Source organism: Pogona vitticeps, chromosome 2 (genome assembly GCF_051106095.1).
Source record: "Pogona vitticeps strain Pit_001003342236 chromosome 2, PviZW2.1, whole genome shotgun sequence".
Lineage (NCBI taxonomy): Eukaryota > Metazoa > Chordata > Lepidosauria > Squamata > Agamidae > Pogona > Pogona vitticeps.
The window spans coordinates 208,629,686-208,648,590 of record NC_135784.1 but is presented as its reverse complement, the minus strand read 5'-3'; the positions used below and the strand labels follow the sequence as shown (position 1 = coordinate 208,648,590).

The following is an 18,905-nucleotide window of genomic DNA, read 5'->3' as shown; positions in this document are numbered from 1 at the left end:
GTCAGGTCATAGAAGCTGCATGGGATTCCCATCTGATTTTGAAGTCCCCTCCATTTTTTTTTCTTTAAAGAAAGAGATCCTTGGTCCTGAAAGTCTCAAGGAAGTGCAACTCATTCTTAAAGTTGACTGAAGCAATTCAGTGTATACTCGGGAGGACGAATGTTTGTGTCATAAGAAAGAGAGAGGAAAAAAAGAACCATCTCCTCTGCTTTCCTAGACTGGCCTTTACTTGCTTTGACTTGTGCTGATTGTCTTTCAACTTCAGATTGCTATTCCTAGGGTTGCTGATGTCACTTCCTTCCTTCTCACACCTTTATTCTTCTTGTCCCTCGACAAAAGAGATATCTTTCCTTTGTCCAGAGATGAAAGGGGACAGCCATGGCTCCTGATATCTCCAACTTACTTAGCTAGAGCTAGGACTTCCATCACTCTTTCTAATTCAGGTGTATTTCTGGAATAACTGCACATTTTCTTAGGAAGAAGTGTGGACAGAATTCCTTTACAAAAGGGGAAGGGTGCTCAGCTAATCATTCCCAGGTTTCCAAGAGCTGACGCCACAAGTCAATGTTGCTCCTCAGCTGCTGTTTGTCTTACTCTGCCACAAAACCAAGGTGCACCTCTGGCTTTGCTTTGATGGCTGGGGGAAACTGGTATAAATCCATACGACTATAGTGGAATGAAAGCTCCCACTAGTGCAGTTGCACTGGATTACACTGTTCTGCAGACACTTACACATGCAGAGCCATTGTACCCTTGTACACAGGATTGTTTAGCCTCTTGTGTAAAACCCTTGTGCTGACAGGAGATGCGTAACAGCTTTAACACAACAGGTCTTGGGCTAGTCCAGTGGCATCACTGAATGCAGACAAAGGTTTTTAGGAAATTAAAAATGGGCCACCTGTCACTTCTGGGGTTTTTGGGGGGGCCGGGAGGGGGGATCCAAGAGGGACTGATTCTCACAAAAGTGTTCTCTGTAGAATCAAAGACTGAGATTAGTACAATAAATTGATGGGAATGAATTTGCCATTCCACAGAAAGACATAGAGCTAAAGGGCTTCTGGATGATTTATGAAACTATCTGTTTCTCTTCAATGTGTGACTACATTCTACTATGCCATTTCTCCAAAATATCTTTATTTTCCTTTACCAAATATGTTTTGTGCTGGGGGAATTAATATCTACAGATTCATCTGCAAATAAGGAGTTTAAGAAGTCATTTTTTCATACCTCTTTTCAACTCGCTTTGCTTTCGGCTGGTGTTTGTCTTCAATAAATGAGCTATTTAGAGCACGGTGCAATCTCTAGCGAAAAAGGAGAAAATAAGTTAATCAGCAAGGGAAAATGCAAGGTTGAATATAGAATTTGGGTTCGGTAGGTAAGACAACACAATATTCAATACATATTTTCCACAAAGCGGCTTGATAGTGACACTCACACGAATTAGTACTCTTAAAGCAAATCTAGTCCACATGACACTGGGCAATGTCGAGAGACCTGAATGCTATCTAGAAGGTCCTGCATTCCATCTCGGCATCTTGGCATGATAGCTGGACAGAGGTTTTGAAAAAAAACACCTTTTCTTCTGAGAAGAGGCATTTACAACTCCCAGGATCTCTCAGCGAACACTCCAGGCAGTGAGTGGGATGATGAGCCTAACAGAGTGGTCAGTAGGCTGGAAGGGGACCCGTCCCAGTTACTGTGAGCCCAAAGGCTAGATCCCTTTCCCCATCTAACGGCCTTGATACAGGAGGATGCAAAAATCCAAGATGTAAAAATGTAGATACAGTGGTGCCTCACTTAGCGATGTTAATCCGTGCAGCAAAAATAGCTGCTAAGCGATTTCATCTCTAAGCGATATTAAAAAGCCCATAGAAACGCATTAAAACGCCATTAATGTGTTCCTACGGGCTTCAAAACTAACCTTAAGCGAAAATCCTCCATTGTGGCGGCCATTTTCGGTGCCTCTAAAGCGAGGCAACACAGCGGGCGGCCATTTTGTTTACCTGGAGGCCATTTTGGAACCGCCAATCAGCTGGCCGAAAATGGGGGCTTTGCTTCCCTGTGATAATCACAAAGTGAATTTTCCCCATAGGTAACATCACAAAGCAATCGCTTTTGCGATCGCAAAAACAATGTCGCAAAGTGATTTCATCTTAAAATGGAGCGATCGCTATGCGAGGCACCATTGTATTAAAATACAGACATACAATAGCCATGTCTTAAGTTTACTTCTAAAGTCACCCAGAGAGGGGACCAGGCGGATCTCTATGGGCAAGTTGTTCCAGAGGCGAGGGGCCACTGCTGAGAAGGTCTGGTTCCTTGTTCTTTCCTCCAGGCCTCCCTCGGTGTTAGGCCCCTCAATCGCCTGGCCTGGCTAGAACGAGTGTCTTTGGCAGAACTGGGTGGGAGACGGCACTCTGCCAGATATCGATAAACCATTTAGGGCTTTATAAGTAATCGTAAGAACTCTGAAATCAGCCCAGAAACGAATGGGCAACCAATGCAAGGCGGCCAGTGTGGGGGAAACATGTTGGTGCCTCTTCACCCCAGTTAGAAGTCTGGCCGTGGCATTTTGTACCATCTGACGTTTCTGCGTCAATCTCAAAGGCAGCCCCACATAGAGCGCATGAGACTACGAGTGCATGGACCAAAGTGGTGAGTGCCCCCACATCAATATAGGGATGCAGCTGGGCAATCCGCCGAAGGTGGAAATGTGCAGAATGGACCACTGATGACACCTGGGTCTCCATTGTGAGTGCCGGGTCAAGATGTACACCCAAGCTGCGAAACTCACTCTTGGTGGTAAGAGTCACCCCACAAAAGAGAGGGAGTTTCCCAGATCACAGATATATGGGGCACCCACCCAAAGGACCTCTGTCTTGCCCGGATTCAGCCTCAGTCCGTTCTTCTCCATCCATTGCTGAACAGCCCCCAAGCAGCGCTCAAGGGACAAGACAGCATCCACTGTTGTTGGAAAAAAGGAGATGTAGAGCTCAGTATCATCAGCGTACTGATGACATGAAGCTCCACATCCCCTGATGATTCCAGCCTGACTGGAATGGATCCAGGGCATTCGTTTCATCCAGACGAGCCTTAAGACCCCCAACATGTCCTGAGCCTACTCTACAGTAAAGATAACCTCCTGACAAGTTCAATCTTTCTGTTCCTTAGAGAAAAATGAAGTTTATGGTAAGATAATTCTATTCCTTCCCTCTGTGTTCAAGTTCTAAACACACACCTTTCTCTAACAGTGGACAGAATTTATAATACTGATGTTTTTAGGTTGTAAAAAAAGCAGAATAGACAATTGTGCTGTCTGAGTGCCAAGGAAGGCAAACCTAATTATGCCAAGCCTATTGGAGTAACTGGCATCTACTCTAGTGTAGAGGTGTGCAGATTTGCAATTCTGGAAAATAACTCCCAGAATTCGTCAGAGAACATAGCAAGTCTAATTGCTCAGGCATGAAGCTCTGGAAGACTTGTGTGCCTGTACAGGAAATGTTCTAGTAGCACAAAATGTGTAATTTGACCTTTTCTCAATGTGTAATTTGACCTGTGGTCACATGGGATCCTGGGAACCAGCTTTGTAAATTCTTTATGTTCATGCCACCCCGTTTCTGTTCAGCTTATTACAGCTTGGACAAGTTCCTATTTCTGATTACAACTTTCAAAATCCTTTAGCCAGCATGGTGAGTAAGAATTACAGTACAAATAAAACATTTTGCTTGCTTTTGTTTTTGGACCCAGTCTGTTCAGAACAGAGCTATTTACTTTTGAAAGGCTTAATTCTGAAATGTATACCTGACTTGTATGGAGCCAATATTTCATTTTGGATTTCTTTTTGATCCGTGGGATTACCAGCCTGTATACAATATGTTCTCCGATAGTAGTGAGAATGGACAAGCCAAATCCAACGCATAACATCACAAACAGCCCAGAAAAATGCTTGATGCCCATCTGCAATGTCTGTTAAGGAAAAAGAAAAAAGAAAAAAAAAAGAAAAAGAAAAAAATGTAAGAGTTTCATTACCCAAACAGGAAGAAATACATAGTTTGAGTAATTTCCCCTTACTTCCTGGGCTTTCTAATGCAACTTCAGTCCAATGGCTTAGTAGTTTTATAGCAGGGTAAGAGGCTGCCCTACTTTGAGCACACCATGAGAAGACAGGATTCTCTGGAAAAGGCAATAATGCTTGGAAAAGTGGAAGGCAGCAGGAAAAGAGGAAGGCCAAATGTGAGACGGATTGACTCCCTTCCTTTAGTCTGCAAGAGCTGATCATGGCTGTGGAGGACAGGACATTCTGGAGATCACTCATTCACAGTGTTACCATCAATCAGAGGTGCACATCACAACAGTGACAGAAGTCCCACAAAAGCCAAAAATGAATATTTGCAAGCTCCCTGTGCACACCACAGCATTTGGGCCTGTAGAGCTTGGGGTTCTTTGAATCCAGGCCTGGTACCTAGTCCCAGCCTCCTCAGGATGTTGTTGAGATCTGTTGTTCAGATCTATTAGCAGGGTCCACAGATGCAGCTCAGCATTTGAGCTGTGCGGACTGCAATCTCTTGTTTCCTGTTAATGCTTGAGAGTAATGCTACTTTGTAGCATTGTGGACAACTTCCAGTGCTAGGCACTAGAGATGGGCACGAACTGAACCACAAATGAGAAAAACCAACAAATCTGCTGGTTTGTGGTTCAGTTCATGACGCTGTTCAAGGATCTTGTTTTGCTGAAACAAAATGAAGTACTGAATTCCCCACTGCCCCTCAGCACTTTGATTTGCTTCAGCAAATCAGCAAAAAATATGGGTACACTGAGAAGGGAGTGGGTAGGTGAGTGGTTCCCCCCTCCATGAACCTGAAAAATGAACTGTGAACCTCTATGCAACCCATGTTGCTTAGAGGGGAATACTCAGATCAGGGGATATTTTGTTTGTGCACGATTCCCTCTTTGGATCCTAGCTAATTCTTTTCAGATATCAGATATTCCTGTGAAACTGGGTTCAAAGAGCATCTTCCAACCTGCACCCATGGATTTCTGAGCCATCACTTTGATCTGCCATCTTAAACACACATATTTCATCTGGGTCCTTTTAAGAGGACTGCCTTAGCCACAAGGAAACATTTTTTCATTTTGCTAACTGGGTATTAAACCCGATTGAGACCTGGCCAATTTGTAACTTTCTGTGGAGTTTCCCACAGATAAGAAAACTGTCTATTATATGTGATTAAGATGTTTAGGATACAGCTGTCAGTCAGGACCTTCTCTTGTACCAGAGCCACAAAAAAGAAGGATCATTACATCTAACCCAAGAGAACTTTCTAGTAGGCAGTGGATCATGCTAATTAGGGAGAGAAAGGTGCAAGTGGATTAAGGTATTAAAATGTTATGGGTGAGCTTTGCATGAGACAAGTAAATGTGTTTTAAACTCAGCCTCCTCATTTTCTCCCAATAGATCATTCAGCTGACTAGATCTTTCCGCACTGGTGCTCCGTACAATTTCTGTCGATATAAGAGAGGCCACTTCTCAAGGGACACTGTAAGAACTGCTGGATAGTGCAGTGGTTTAAGTATCTGGCTGAGAAGCCAGAGTTTGGGAGTTCTGTTCTCCAGACAAGGTCTGGGCGTGATGATCCATTGGGTCCACTCTGATGTACTAAAACATATTGAAATGGCAGCCCCTCATTAAAGCCTGTCATTAAGATATAAAAATCAGGGAAGAGGAGGAGAAAATAATTACAGCAACGTGGCTTGAAGAGCATGAAATGACTAAGTGCCACAACAGCAGATATATACACTGGCAATTTTTAAAAGTTATTTCGTTCATACCAATCTCTCTCTCCCTCCCCTTCCTCGCTTTTCCATTACAGATGGAATGAAAATGCAATAGATACCGTATTTTTCGCTTCATAAGACGCACCTCTCCACAAGACGCACCAAATTTTTAGGAAAAGAATAATTTGTTTTCTTCTCCTAAAAACTGGTGAGCCTTATGGAGAAGTCCATCTTATGGAACACACCCTAGGACCCTTTGGAGGCTCACCCTGCCCCCCCGGGGGTCAGAGGGGGCAAAATCGCCAGCTTCTGGGACTCTTCTGAAGCTTCCCAAGCCTCAAAAGAGTTCCAGAAGGTGGCAATTTTGCCCCCTCTGGCCCGGCGGGGAGGGGGGAAGGGTGAACCTCCAAAGGGTCCTAGAGTGTGTTCCAGGACCCTTTGGAGGCTCACCCTGCCCCCCTGGGGGTGAGGGGGCGAAATCGCCAGCTTCTGGGACTCTTCTGGCTTCCCAAGCTTCAAAAGAGTCCCAGAAGGTGGCAATTTTGCCCCCTCTGACCCCTGGTGGGGGCAGGGTGAGTCTCTAAAGGGTCCTGAAACACACCCCAGGACCCTTTAGAGACTCACCCTGCCCCCACGGGTGTCAGAGGGGGTGAAATCACCACCTTCTGGGACTTGAGGCTTGGGAAGCTTCAGAAGAGTCCCAGAAGCTGGCAATTTCCCCCCTCTGGCCCAGCGGGGGGGGGGGGGCAGGGTGAGCCTCCAAAGGGTCCTAGGGTGTGTTCCAGGACCCTTTAGAGACTCACCCTGCCCCCCGGGGGTCAGAGGGGGCGAAATCGCCACCTTCTGGGACTCTTCAGAGGCTTCCCAAGCTTCCAAACACTCCCAGAACCTGGCAATTTCGCTGGCGCTGGCCCCATGCGGGGGTGGGAGGAGCATGGCAAGGGTCCTGGAAAGCTCCCTCGGATGCTTGCGACGCTCCCCTCACCCCCCCACGGGGCCAGGGGTGGTAAAATCACCAGCTTCTGGGAGTGTTTGGAGGCTTCCCAAGCTTCCAAACACTCCCAGAACCTGGCAATTTTGCTGGCGCTGGCCCCGTGCGGGGGTGGGAGGAACGTGGCAAGGGTCCTGGGAGGCTCCCTTGGACCCTTGCGATGCTCTCCCCCCCCATGGGGCCGGGGGGTAAAATTGCCAGCTTCTGGGAGTGTTTGGAGGCTTCCCAAGCTTCCAAACACTCCCAGAACCTGGCGATTTTGCCGGCGCTGGCCCCGTGCGGGGGTGAGAGGAGCATCGCAAGGGTCTGAGTGAGCTTTCCAGGACCCTTGCAACACTCCCCCCACCTGGAAGCTGGCGATTTTGCCGTCGCTGGCTCCGTGGGGGGTGGGGGAGCCTCGCAAGAGTCCTGGAAGGCTCACCCGGACCCTTGCGATGCTCCCCCCCACGGGGCCAGTGGCAACGAAATTGCTGCCTTCACTCCATAAGACGCACGGGCTTTCCTTCCCACATTTTTTTGGGGGGGAGTGTGTCTTATGGAGCAAAAAATACGGTACATGATGTTGAGAATTTTTATTATAGTGTGTATTCTCATAACATCAGCAGAGTAAGGAGAGATTGGTTAGCAGAGATACTTATGACACTATGACACTGAGAGAGTAAAACCAACAACTTGAGAGAATAGAGAATAGACATTCCTCTGGCAGCATAACATGACATGAAGCAACACACAGCATAGGAAAAAGTGATCTGACTTACAGCAGATAAAGACGTTCATTTTACACATGATTTATGTACAGTTCTGTGACCAATCAGAAAATACATTACTTCATTTTCTGTTACACCAAGTTTCATCATGTACCACAGTTGAACAACATTAAGTCTTAATCCTTGATTACCTGAATACAATCTAAACATGACTCAGGTAAAATCAGCCATTTTACATTTAACTATACAACATTAATATTTAATACATTTTCATACCAAAATCTCAACACATGACTCTCAGGTAATTGAGTCCCAGGAGGTCTCAGCTAGATGCCTAAACTAATTTACAGATTGCCTTTGGTCAGGATCTCTAACTTCCCATTGTCCCAGTTGAAACTGGTTTGATCCCAATCCATACTAGATATTTTAATAACGGTCATATAAATTGCTCCAAACAGCAGAGGCATCGGTTAATATGGTTTCCCAAAAGCTGTAAAGAGCTGCTATTACACATGTTGAAAATAAAATGGCAAAGCCACGACAAGCAACAACAGCATGTTCTTAAGAGCATCTGTTGCAATTGTTAAAAGCATTTGTGTTCATAGTAATCTGTTGAAACAAGATGTGAATTAAGGGGAAGCCATTCCAGGAGCTTAACTGTCGTTCTCCCTATCCCAAAAAGGGACATTTGTTTATGTCTGGTAATGCCCCTGAAGGTAATTTAAAGTGCAGGCTCATCCCCAGGACTAATAGACTGGCTTTGCTCAGTCTGATGCCTTCCACACATGAATGCATTTTACACAATCAATCAGACCTGTCTGTGTTTTGTGTTTTCAATCTTTTTAAAATCAGCATAAACTCGCATAAACACAAGTTAAAAAAATGTGACTCAGATACAGATTGTGGCAGGGAATAATATGCTGAGATGCCAAACAGTGCATGGGCTGGTCCCAATCTGGGTACCTCCTGCCAACCCCCTGCTAGTGTCCAATTGCCAACACCCCCTCCCCCATATTAGCAATATAAGGCCAAACAGTTTGATCCCAAGGCTTGTTCTTTTGGTGGCACCATTAAGCTCTCATGAACAGAAGCATCTGAATGGATTAAACTCAAAGTGGGCCAGTTTCAGTGACACTTTTCTGCTTTTTTTGCTTTCTGCAAGTTGTGTTTCAACTAATCTAATCTCTTTCACTGACTCAAGCAAGCTTTCCAATGAATTCACTCTTGGAAAAAAGCTTCCAATATGAGGCTATTCCCTTTGGATTAAGGATGAAGAGATCTAATATGGCAGCCTTGCTTGATTAATTAAGTAATGTGCTTTAACAATCCCATTTACTTAATAGGAGAAGGAAAGTTATTTTCAATTTGAATAAGCTGATGCCAAATCAAACTGCCAGCAGACAATATCTCAAGAAGCTGGGCCTCTCTCTTTTCTTTCTTAAAGGAATTTGGGGCCAGACCTGCCATTAGGTGGAGTGAAAAGACTGCCTCAGGTAGAGTATGTTGGGTGCCATGAATTAATAGCAAATTGTTATTACTACTAAGGATAGAGAAGGGTGTTCTGGAAATTTTCTTCTCCTGTGCCAAATAAAAAAACAGTTGGCTGGTTTTGGGTGCGATGCATCTATGGGGTGGGGTAGAATTTGCTGCTCTGTGTATGATGGATTTCACTACAAATCCCTTCGATCTGAAATCCTTTGCAAAATATCTACAGTTTGGCTTTTATGTCATTTTAATCTTGACTGGTAAACGTTAGGATCCTACTGGGCAGGGTCTGACCACGCAACAGGAATGACGTTGTTGGTAGCAGCAGACTGCCATTAATTAAAAGCTTCCTTTTGTAATTTTGATATTTGCTCAACTTGGTCACACGATGTGCAAGCTGTCATACCCTGAGATGGTAGTCACTTGTGCTTCTTTGGAATTTGGCCAAGGAAAAACTAGCAGCCACCATTTTCAAATCCAACTGTGATATTCTCCCAAACTGACCAATACAGTTCTGCCTTTTTTCTGTCTCCAGACTAAGAGCTCCACATTTGTCAGGCAGAGAGTTGGGGAATGAGAACCAAAAGAAGCTAGAGTAGCTAGCGGAGATCTAAAACATCTCTTAAAAGGTCTTGAAAATACATGCAAAAACAGAAACAGAACCGCTAAATGATAACCCCAGATACTATGCCTAATGCCTTCCCCTGTTTTAATTGAAACAGATGAAAAAAGAACACCTGTAAGACATTAGGAATGAGAATCATGCACAAAATAGAATGTAAAATTGGGATGCAGAACCTGTGCCCCTCCAAAGGTTGCTGAACTACAACCCCCATTATGCCTCATCAGGGTTTATGCTACCTAGGACTGATGGGGATTTTAAGTTCAACAACAACCAGAAGTCTGCTCATTCATCATCCTGACATAGAGTATGTGGAATATCCAACAATTGAAAGCAAACGGATTCTTAACAATGTGTTTTTTCTTGTGACTATAATAAATGAGTGCAATGATTTCCCTTTGCATATTTTCAAATGGCTCAACTCGGAAGTTGGAAGCACAGAAGGACCCCCATATTTGCGGGGGGTTGGTTCCATTATCCACCATGGATGGTTGAAACTGTGGATACAAGGGAACCCTTGTATACTACATACAAGGGAATGGGGCAGAGGCCACAAGGGGAAATCCTTGTATATAGGGCTGTGGCAAACTGCAGATAAGTGAAACACTGATAAGATCATCCTACTATTTTACTTTCTGAATTACAATAAGGTTGGAGCAACTGGGGGACCAAAACTTGGAGGTGAATCTAGTGATCAGTGATTTTAAAAAAGCAGCATTTCTTGGCCCCATTCATTTTCCCTTTTTCAAAAGCATTTTCTCTTTCTTCGAGGGGGATGCTGCATTCTCCTCAACTTTTTCATAGGGTGCTTTCATTCCTGCTGCATGGTAGAGCGCCTGTGAGATGATTGCACTAGCCTGGAGTTTGCCAAAATAAAACTCTCAGAATCTCCAGTGTGACCAGCTGTGGACCACAAAAGGAACATTTCCAAGTTGGGGTTTTAGTTTAATTCTAGTGGTTTAGATATGAGTCCAGTGGTGGTTTTTTGTTGTTGTTGTTGTTGCAAACATTGTGTTAGTACACCCAGAAATGTCAGGGACACTTTCCCCACCCCCTCTTCAGTTCCATCTACTTGATTTTGATCATTATCTCATTCATTTTGATTCTCTCCCAGTGTGACCAGAAGCCTCCAGACTAGTAGCACAATTTACTCTCTTCCTCCAAAACAGCTATTATTTTCTAGCAGGATGTAAAACAATCAAGGAGCTGACACATAAGACAGGCCAGGCAAACAGTTCTGCCTTAGAAAACAGAACCATTTCTAAATCCCCCCCCCCTTTTTTTTTGGAAAAAGCAATGCTGGGAAAGAAGAACAGTGAAATAAACGCAGTGGGTATTTCATCTCGGTATAAAGTGCAAATGTATTGTGTCTCTGGAAATTGGTTCTGTGGACACTGAAAACAGGAAGATGGATATTTCATTTTTTTAAAAAGGGTCATCACAATCAATATTTCACTTACAGATATGGGCAGGATTATGTCATTAGTCTTGGTTGACGTGTCCATTGGTAAGAGCCAAAAAATGTCATCAAAGAAGATTCCAGCGGGGAAACTATATATGAAATATTTCACTGGCCATTACAAGCATCTTGGCTCCATAGTAGAAAGTACACAATGAAGAATATCCTTTTTATAATCCCTTCAGTGCAGACAGGATGCAGAAATTCACAGCACAGGTAAAAGGAATTTCTACAAGGCTTAGAATGCATTATTTTAATGTGAGCTTCCGCAGACAAGTCCACTTCCTCAGACATAAGAATGGAACTACAGGCAAATATTTATACATTTATACATGACCCCAAATCAGAGATTTGGGCACAATTTATACAAAAACGTATATGCTTCTGGTTCTTACACATAACTTAGGTAAAGGTAAAGGTAAAGGTTCCCCTTGACAATTTTTGTCCAGTCGTGGTCGACTCTAGGGGGCGGTGCTCATCCCCGTTTCCAAGCCATAGAGCCAGCGTTTGTCCGAAGACAATCTTCCGTGGTCACATGGCCAGTGCGACTTAGACACGAAATGCTGTTACCTTCCCACCGAAGTGGTCCCTATTTATCTACTTGCATTTGCATGCTTTCGAACCGCTAGGTTGGCGGGAGCTGGGACAAGCGACGGGAGGTCACTCCGTCATGTGGATTCGATCTTACGACTGCTCGGTCTTCTGACCCTGCAGCACAGGCTTATGCGGTTTAGCCCACAGCGCCACCACGTCCCTCATAACTTAGGGCTGTTAATATTAATTAAAACAAATAACAGAACACAGGAACCTTACAAAACAACATTATGATAAAAATAGATATAGCCAGTAAAATATCCGATAAATCCCATAAAACATATATACTTGAATTATTTACAAGCCCACTCTGTGTTTAGCCTCTTGTGTAAAAACATTGTTATTCTATTTCTTGATGATGGTCTGCTATCCTGTATACAGAGCTTGGAGGTTCCTACTGTGTGAGGTGAGCAAACCTGTCTCAAACATATCCTTAAAAATAACATTTGTCATATTATAATTTCCCCCAGGTATGTGCGTGCATCTGCTTGCTGCTGGATACTTCAGTGGTTTAGATCACTGGTTTTTAACCTTGGGTTAATCAGGAGTTTTGGACTGCAACTCCCAGAAGCCTTCACCACAAGCGGTGCTGACTGGGGTTTCTGGGAGTTGCAGTTCAAAAGCATCTGAGGAACAAAGGTTAAGAAACACTGGTTTAGATCTCTGGCTGCAGAGCCAGAGGTTGGGAGTCTGATTTCCTCCCTGTGCCTCCTTGACAGGGGCTGGACTTGATGATCCATAGGGTCCCTTCCAGCTCTGCCATTCTAAGAATTTGTGTGCATGTGAGTGAGTGAGTTTAGTCTAGAACCCCAAACACCCATAAGTTCTTTGTTTAATATCTATGTACTGAGCTTCTAGACTAAACATGTGAATTTATTTACACTTGCTATCTCACTCTATACCTATATATCTCAGACCAGCATACAGTCTGTAAAGCAATTCTGAAGCAATAACTAAACACTTGAAAACATTTCAACATCATTTTTTTTTAAAAAAAAGATGAAACAAATCAAAAGATAAAACCACAGCCCAGCCATGGTCCATAGTATAGGCATCCTTCAGTCTTGAGAGACTATGGTATCGTGCTCTGCATGGAGGACTTGGAACAGCGTCTGAGAAGGCCAATTTGGCTGAGAAGGCCAATTTGAGAGTGACAATTCCTTCCACACTGAAGACAAATACAATCTGTACCCCGTCTAGCTCCCTGATTTTGCTGCTTTCGGGACTGCCTCTTTGACTCGGCCTGCTGGGCAAGGGTCTATTCAAATTGGGAGAGGCCATGATGCACCACATGCCTCCAGGCTGAACACTCAGATGTCAGGGTTTCCCATCTGTTGAGATTTATTTCCAAGGCCTTCAGATCCCACTTGCAGATATCCTTGTATCACAGCTGTGGTCTCCCTCTGGGGCGATTTCCCTGCACTAATTCTCCATACAGGAGATCCTTTGGAATCCGACCATCAGCCATTCTTACAACATGCCCGAGCCAATGTAGACGTCGCTGTTTCTGTAATGTATACATGCTAAAAATTCCAGCTCGTTCTAAGACTATGCTATTTGGAACTTTGTCCTGCCAGGTGAAACAAAAAATGTGTCGGAGGCAACGCATATATTTGCTGCAGAAACTGGGCCAACACAGGTGTCAACCTGGCCTCCGAAAGGAGTGTGTTCCACAGCTGGAGCACCACAAAGACCATGGTGCACAAGAAGAAGGTTTTGACTCCTTCTCTTTGCTGTTTCTCCATTTAAAACAAAACAACTCCATCCTGGGATGTCATTGCTCACTGGGAGCCTTCTCGCATCTAGCCCAGCCCCAACGTGGCACTCTTCAGGCACGCTAGATGATAACGCCCATATTGTCAGCCAATCCACTCCAACTGGCATCCAGGATATGAGTGGCAACTGCTGAGGTTTTTGTTGGCACCTGCAAACCTAACAGGGGTGCAGACCCTGCTGGATTTGAGGAGGTCCAGTGTGGCCTCCAACCACAGGATTTTGCCCACTCTTCTTGTAGATTGTTGAATCATGTATGAACTTCACAGAAGACCTAAGTAGACTGACCGAGCAATGCAAACAGAAGCTGCTGCTGTACAGTGAACCAGACCACTGGTCCAACTAGCCCCATATTGTCAGCTTAGGTTGGCAGCAGGTCTCTGGGATTTCAGGCCTGGAGACCTAAGCTTTTCCCTATTGCTTAATGCTTCCTGTCTAAGTACTAATTCAACCCCAATCCATTTAGCTTCTGAAATCAGATGATTGGGGAGATTGGGTACTAGGCAGGTGGGCGGCTGGTTGGATATCTAGATAGAAAAAGAGAGACATGGGAATGATGTTCCCTTTCTACTCCAAAGAATTTCTAGAACTTTCAAGACAAGGAATTTGTGGATGACTATTTTGGGATATTTACGCTTTACCTGTGCTGCAGTTCTGTCACAGTCTGGGATAACCTTGGGTTTGTTGCTTCTTCATATTGTGCAAGGGATTTTCTCTCTCATCCCACAGCATTTCAAGTGGACTTGTTTATTTCCTCATCGCTACATGCATTCTACTTCATGGTAAGGCTCCCTCATCCATTGTCCTCAGCTGTCTCAAAAGACCTCAGCAGAAATGAGCCCATCCCATAAGAATTATGGGATGTTCTACTAGTATTTTATAGTAATTTGATAATTTATGTTTCTTTTCTTTGTTTTACACTGCCCAGAATAGTGATTTGCGAGAATATATATATGGGGTGGGGAGAGAGAGAGAGGCCTGCTATGATTTTTCAGTTCTCTGTGTACTGGACTTCTGGGAAGTAGGCATACAAATACAACTTTAAACTGACAGGAGAAACACGACTGTAGCCTTGAGTTAGCTGCTAGAGAGATTAACACAAGACTCCTGCACTTCATCTCTGTTTAAAGCTCTCAAACAAGTGTAGGCTGCAGCTCAGGGGGAGAACCCTATCTTTCCCATGCCAGAAGTCATAATTTCAGTCCTTCACAAGGACAGGCTGGGAACGACTGTTTTCCAAAGTCCTGGAAAGCCACTGCTGTTCAGTTCCTCCCCTATTTGGTACCTTGTGGACGTTATGGATGGCAACTCGTGTCACCCCCTGTCCAACATATAGGGAGGGCACCAGGTTGGAAAGGTTGGCAGATAATACAGGAGGGCTTTGCAAACAACAATAATAAGAAAACAGATGCCTCATGGTCTATACGTGCATTTCTCCCCTAGTATAAATCTGATTCTCTTTGGCTCTCTTTCCAAGGCTTGCATCGATTTTCTCTCTCAGTGAAACTGAGGCAGAAGCTGATCACCCCATTTCACTCAGTTTCAGATAAATAAATTAAGATTTTGTCAATATCCTGAAGGGGAAGGCCCACAGTTCAGCAGTATAGTTGGCATGCTCAGCATACATAAAGGCCCAGGTTCAAAGGGCAGTGTCTCCATTTGCAAAAGGAAAAGCTCCTGCCGCCTGGCTGACTGGGGATGAAGCATTTAAAGGGGAACTTCAAGAGACCTGGATCACAGCAAAAGATGGCTTAGGTTTCCCCTCTCCACTTTTATTTCTATGAAACAATACAGTATATTATATTTTATGAAGAACGGAAGAAGGTGTCATGCTAATTTAACTGAAGTGAGAAGGTCTTCGAATTCTATTGAGCTTCATTAAAACACATGGAAGTTTAGAAATATTTCTTTTGGACTAAGATTCTCAGAATGTGGGCTACAATTTCCAGAATCGAGTCAGTAGAACCTAATCAGTGATCTTTCTAAGTCAGAGGTGGGTGAACTCAGCAGGTCTGGGGGCCATTTCCCCCCAAGTTCTGCCAGCAACCTAGCTAGCTCACTGGCTTAGGCATCTGCCTGTAGAGCCAGAGGCTGGGAGTTCGATTCCCCATGGTGCCTCCTTGAGAGAGCCTGGATTCAATGATCCATAGAGTCCCTTCCAGCTCAGCAATTCTAAGATTATTATTATTATGGTATAACCTGAATTGGTTTATTATTATTAAATGGTAAAGATTGCTTGCTACAATTGAGTGTTGATAAATGAATGTAACTATTTTAAAAACAAGGGGTTTTTTTGTTATTGAAAAAGCTCCTCTCACACTCTCTAGTAATAAAATTGTAACACATTTTTGAAAATAAATTGTGGATTATGTTTAGGGAGGGCAGGAGTGTTGGGACTACATCAAAATATGGCAAAATTGCTCCCCAAGTCCTCTAGAGAGCACAAAGGGACTTTGTGAGAGTAAATGTCATTTGTAAATATTTTGAGCTGTTTAAGGCGGGACTGGGGGTGGTCAGAGGGTAAAAATGGCTCTGGGGATGGCATGTTGCTTCCCAGATCTAATTTATGCTGGCTGGGATTTTTTGGAGAGGGTTAAACTTTAAAAAAAGTAAAATTTCTAAGTCAGTGGTCCCCAATCTTGAATCTCCAGATGTTCCTGGAATCTTGGCCAGCACAGCTAGTGGCAAAGGCTTCTGGGAGTTTTAGTTTTATCTATCTATCTATCTATCTATCTATCTATCTATCTATCTATCTATCTATCTATCTATCTATCTATCTATCTATCTATCTATCTATCTATCTATCTATCTATCTATCTATCTATCTATCTATCTATCTATCTATCTAGTCCACAGCTAGTGCAATTATTTATGGAATACACTAAGCCTAAACACCATCTTTTTAAAACCACAATATTTGAAATCTGGTCTCCAAATTTAGGAACGTAAGTGTTGCCTTGCTGAATGTATCTGACAAAGGATTCATTTAATGGTACTTTGTTTTTCAAAGTAAGATAGAGGTGGTTATGTGGACTATGGAACAGGGTCCCAAACCCCAATGCTCTATGACAGCAGTACCTTCAGGAGGCTAACCAGAAAAAGAAAAACACAAAACTGAGTGCAAGCTTTCAGGATCGCCACATCCCTTCATCAGGCAAGCTGCTGCAAAAGGCAGCAGCCGATTGAGGGGCAGGAGGAATAGGGAAAGAGGAGACACACGTGCATGGGCACAAACAGCCTCTGGGACCTTGCAAAGAGGAAAAAAGAGCCAAGGCTAGAAAAATTACTTTTTTAGAACTAGTAACTAATGATGGTAACTCATGAGGAAGATGTTATCTACCTTCCCTCTTTCATTTCTTTGGCATAAGTAGCTCTGACTCCAATAGTTCTGGCTACTCAATCAGTTTCCTAAAACTAATTGCTTTGGCCACACCAGGGGGAAGCTTAAGTAATCTGAAACCTTGATGATTCTGCACAGATAAATTAGACAAATGTGCTAATGTCCACTTAACATGAATAGGAGATTAACTGGTCAAAAGGACAGCATCATTAGAAGCTGAAAGAAGTCAGTGGTTCCACCGATATGAACCCTCTAGACCTTTGTGATGGAATAATCACACTGCAACATACAGTTTGTGCTTACTTTCCAGTAACCAGTCCCAAAACAAAGCAATTTGCAAACTGCAGGAGGAATAAAAATTTCTGACTGTGACAATCTGACACTTTCAGCACTTACAGGATGTCTCTTGCAGTGATGCACTATCTGTAATGAACTGTTTGTTTCTCAGTCTTTAGGAATGCTTCACTTTGATCCAAATCATAACCAGAGCTTGGAAACATTAAATTTCTGGAATACAATGTCCAAGTGTCTCCCAGTCAGCATGGATTGTAGTCTTTCTTCCTTAATATCTTTCTTCATTAATAACTTTTCTTCCTTAATAATGGATTAATTACAAGAATAGCTTCTTAGTCAATCAAATTGATTCAAGCTAATCAGCCAGTTAGGGCCCCTGGCCCCTAAAAAATTAACATTAATTCTATTTCCCTGGCTGCAATGTTTTATTACTTCTCCAGTAGCCTTCAACTGATAAACATGAACTCCCCATGACATCAATCTGTGCAATGCCACAGAGAGTCCACTAGATGTCTCTCTTCCCGTACAGATTAAATGCAGGTTGGCTTTCATTTGTTCTGTATTAGTTTAGGATTTTTAACTCAGTTCTGTAGCAGTCCCAGCGCTGCAGAATTGCCAAGAAATATTTTTGCTCCCCACCTTAACTTGCCAGGCTATTTCCCCCTCACCCCCACCCCCAAATAATCTGAAAGACCCAGCGCTGCAGGGAAGAAAAGGTGATGTCTATTAAGCGTTTTCCAGGCCAGCTTTTTCCTGGCAAAAGAAGGTTGAACTTCTGGTAACTGAGAACGATTACCTACTGAATCTTTTCAAAGGATTCCATCCAAAAGGATGATGTTCCAAAATGTAAAGTACAAAAGATCTCAGATGGTACTATTTTGCTGGGTTGCACAAGCCTGCTCCATTTAAGCACTTGGCTGTTTCCCAGGAACATTTTGTTTCAGATGGTCCACCGGTACTGGATAACCTGAAACACATCTGGATAACCTGAAACACATCTGGTTCTCAAGAAACCTTTTGAAGTCAGTAGGAGATAAGCACCCTCAGCTGTACAGCTTAAATCACCTATTGATTTCAATGAGATTCAGGCACATTATCTTCTCTGGACTGCATATGGTATTATGATTTCTGCTGGTTCTCAGTATAAAAAGCCCTCAGCCTGGGAGCTGGGCTATACTGGTCTTCTTCCCGTGTGGCCCCACCCCACTACAGAGAAGCCACAATGATTCTTATGGGTTTGATGTTACTGAAGCACATCACCCTAATCAAAAAATGACTGTAAAATGACCAGATATGTGAGAACTGGGAGGATGAGATGCATGTTTTCCTTGTGTTCTCCATTACCTCTCTTTCGCTCTCATATTCTTTGTATTCGTAATTATGATTATGGAGACCTACCCTTCTTTGCATTCTGCAATTTGGGACAATTCCTTTCTTTATCCCGAGTTCCTAGAATCCCCCCAGGCAGCATGGACAGAAGGCTGCAGAATACTAGGAGTTGTACTCTAAAATTATAAAACTGATTCTGGCTTTTTGTGTTTGTGGAGCTGAACTATAATAATTGTAGCATCTTGCTAAAAACAGTTATCTACAATAATTTCTTATAATGGCAAGCATGGTGGGCAAATCTAATGACTCAGAGCCCATCTGCACATGAATGTTATTAACGCCCACATGTGTGCACACACATATTGCAGGAGAATTCCAAGGTATGCGACAGATAACTTTAACATTTTCTTCTTGGTCCCAATGAAAACCATCCACCCTAGGCTGCCCTTTTGTCAGAAAGAAAGCCTCCAATAGTGACAGAAAGCACGCCTGGTAGTTCCACTGCTCTGGAACAGCTATCTCTGTTAAATATGAAT

At 43.4% G+C, this 18,905-nt stretch overlaps 1 protein-coding gene across 1 annotated transcript in view; it reads right to left on the bottom strand.

Annotated features, from left to right (window-relative positions):
• GRIN3A (glutamate ionotropic receptor NMDA type subunit 3A) overlaps positions 1-18,905 on the bottom strand; it is a 146,851-nt gene that overhangs the window by 8,682 nt on the left and 119,264 nt on the right. Inside the window, exons 7-8 of the mRNA XM_072991995.2 lie at positions 3,802-3,966; positions 1,228-1,301 (exon numbers count right to left, since the gene is read on the bottom strand). Coding sequence (XP_072848096.2) covers positions 1,228-1,301; positions 3,802-3,966 — 239 coding nt within the window. The remainder of the gene's footprint in view (positions 1-1,227; positions 1,302-3,801; positions 3,967-18,905) is intronic.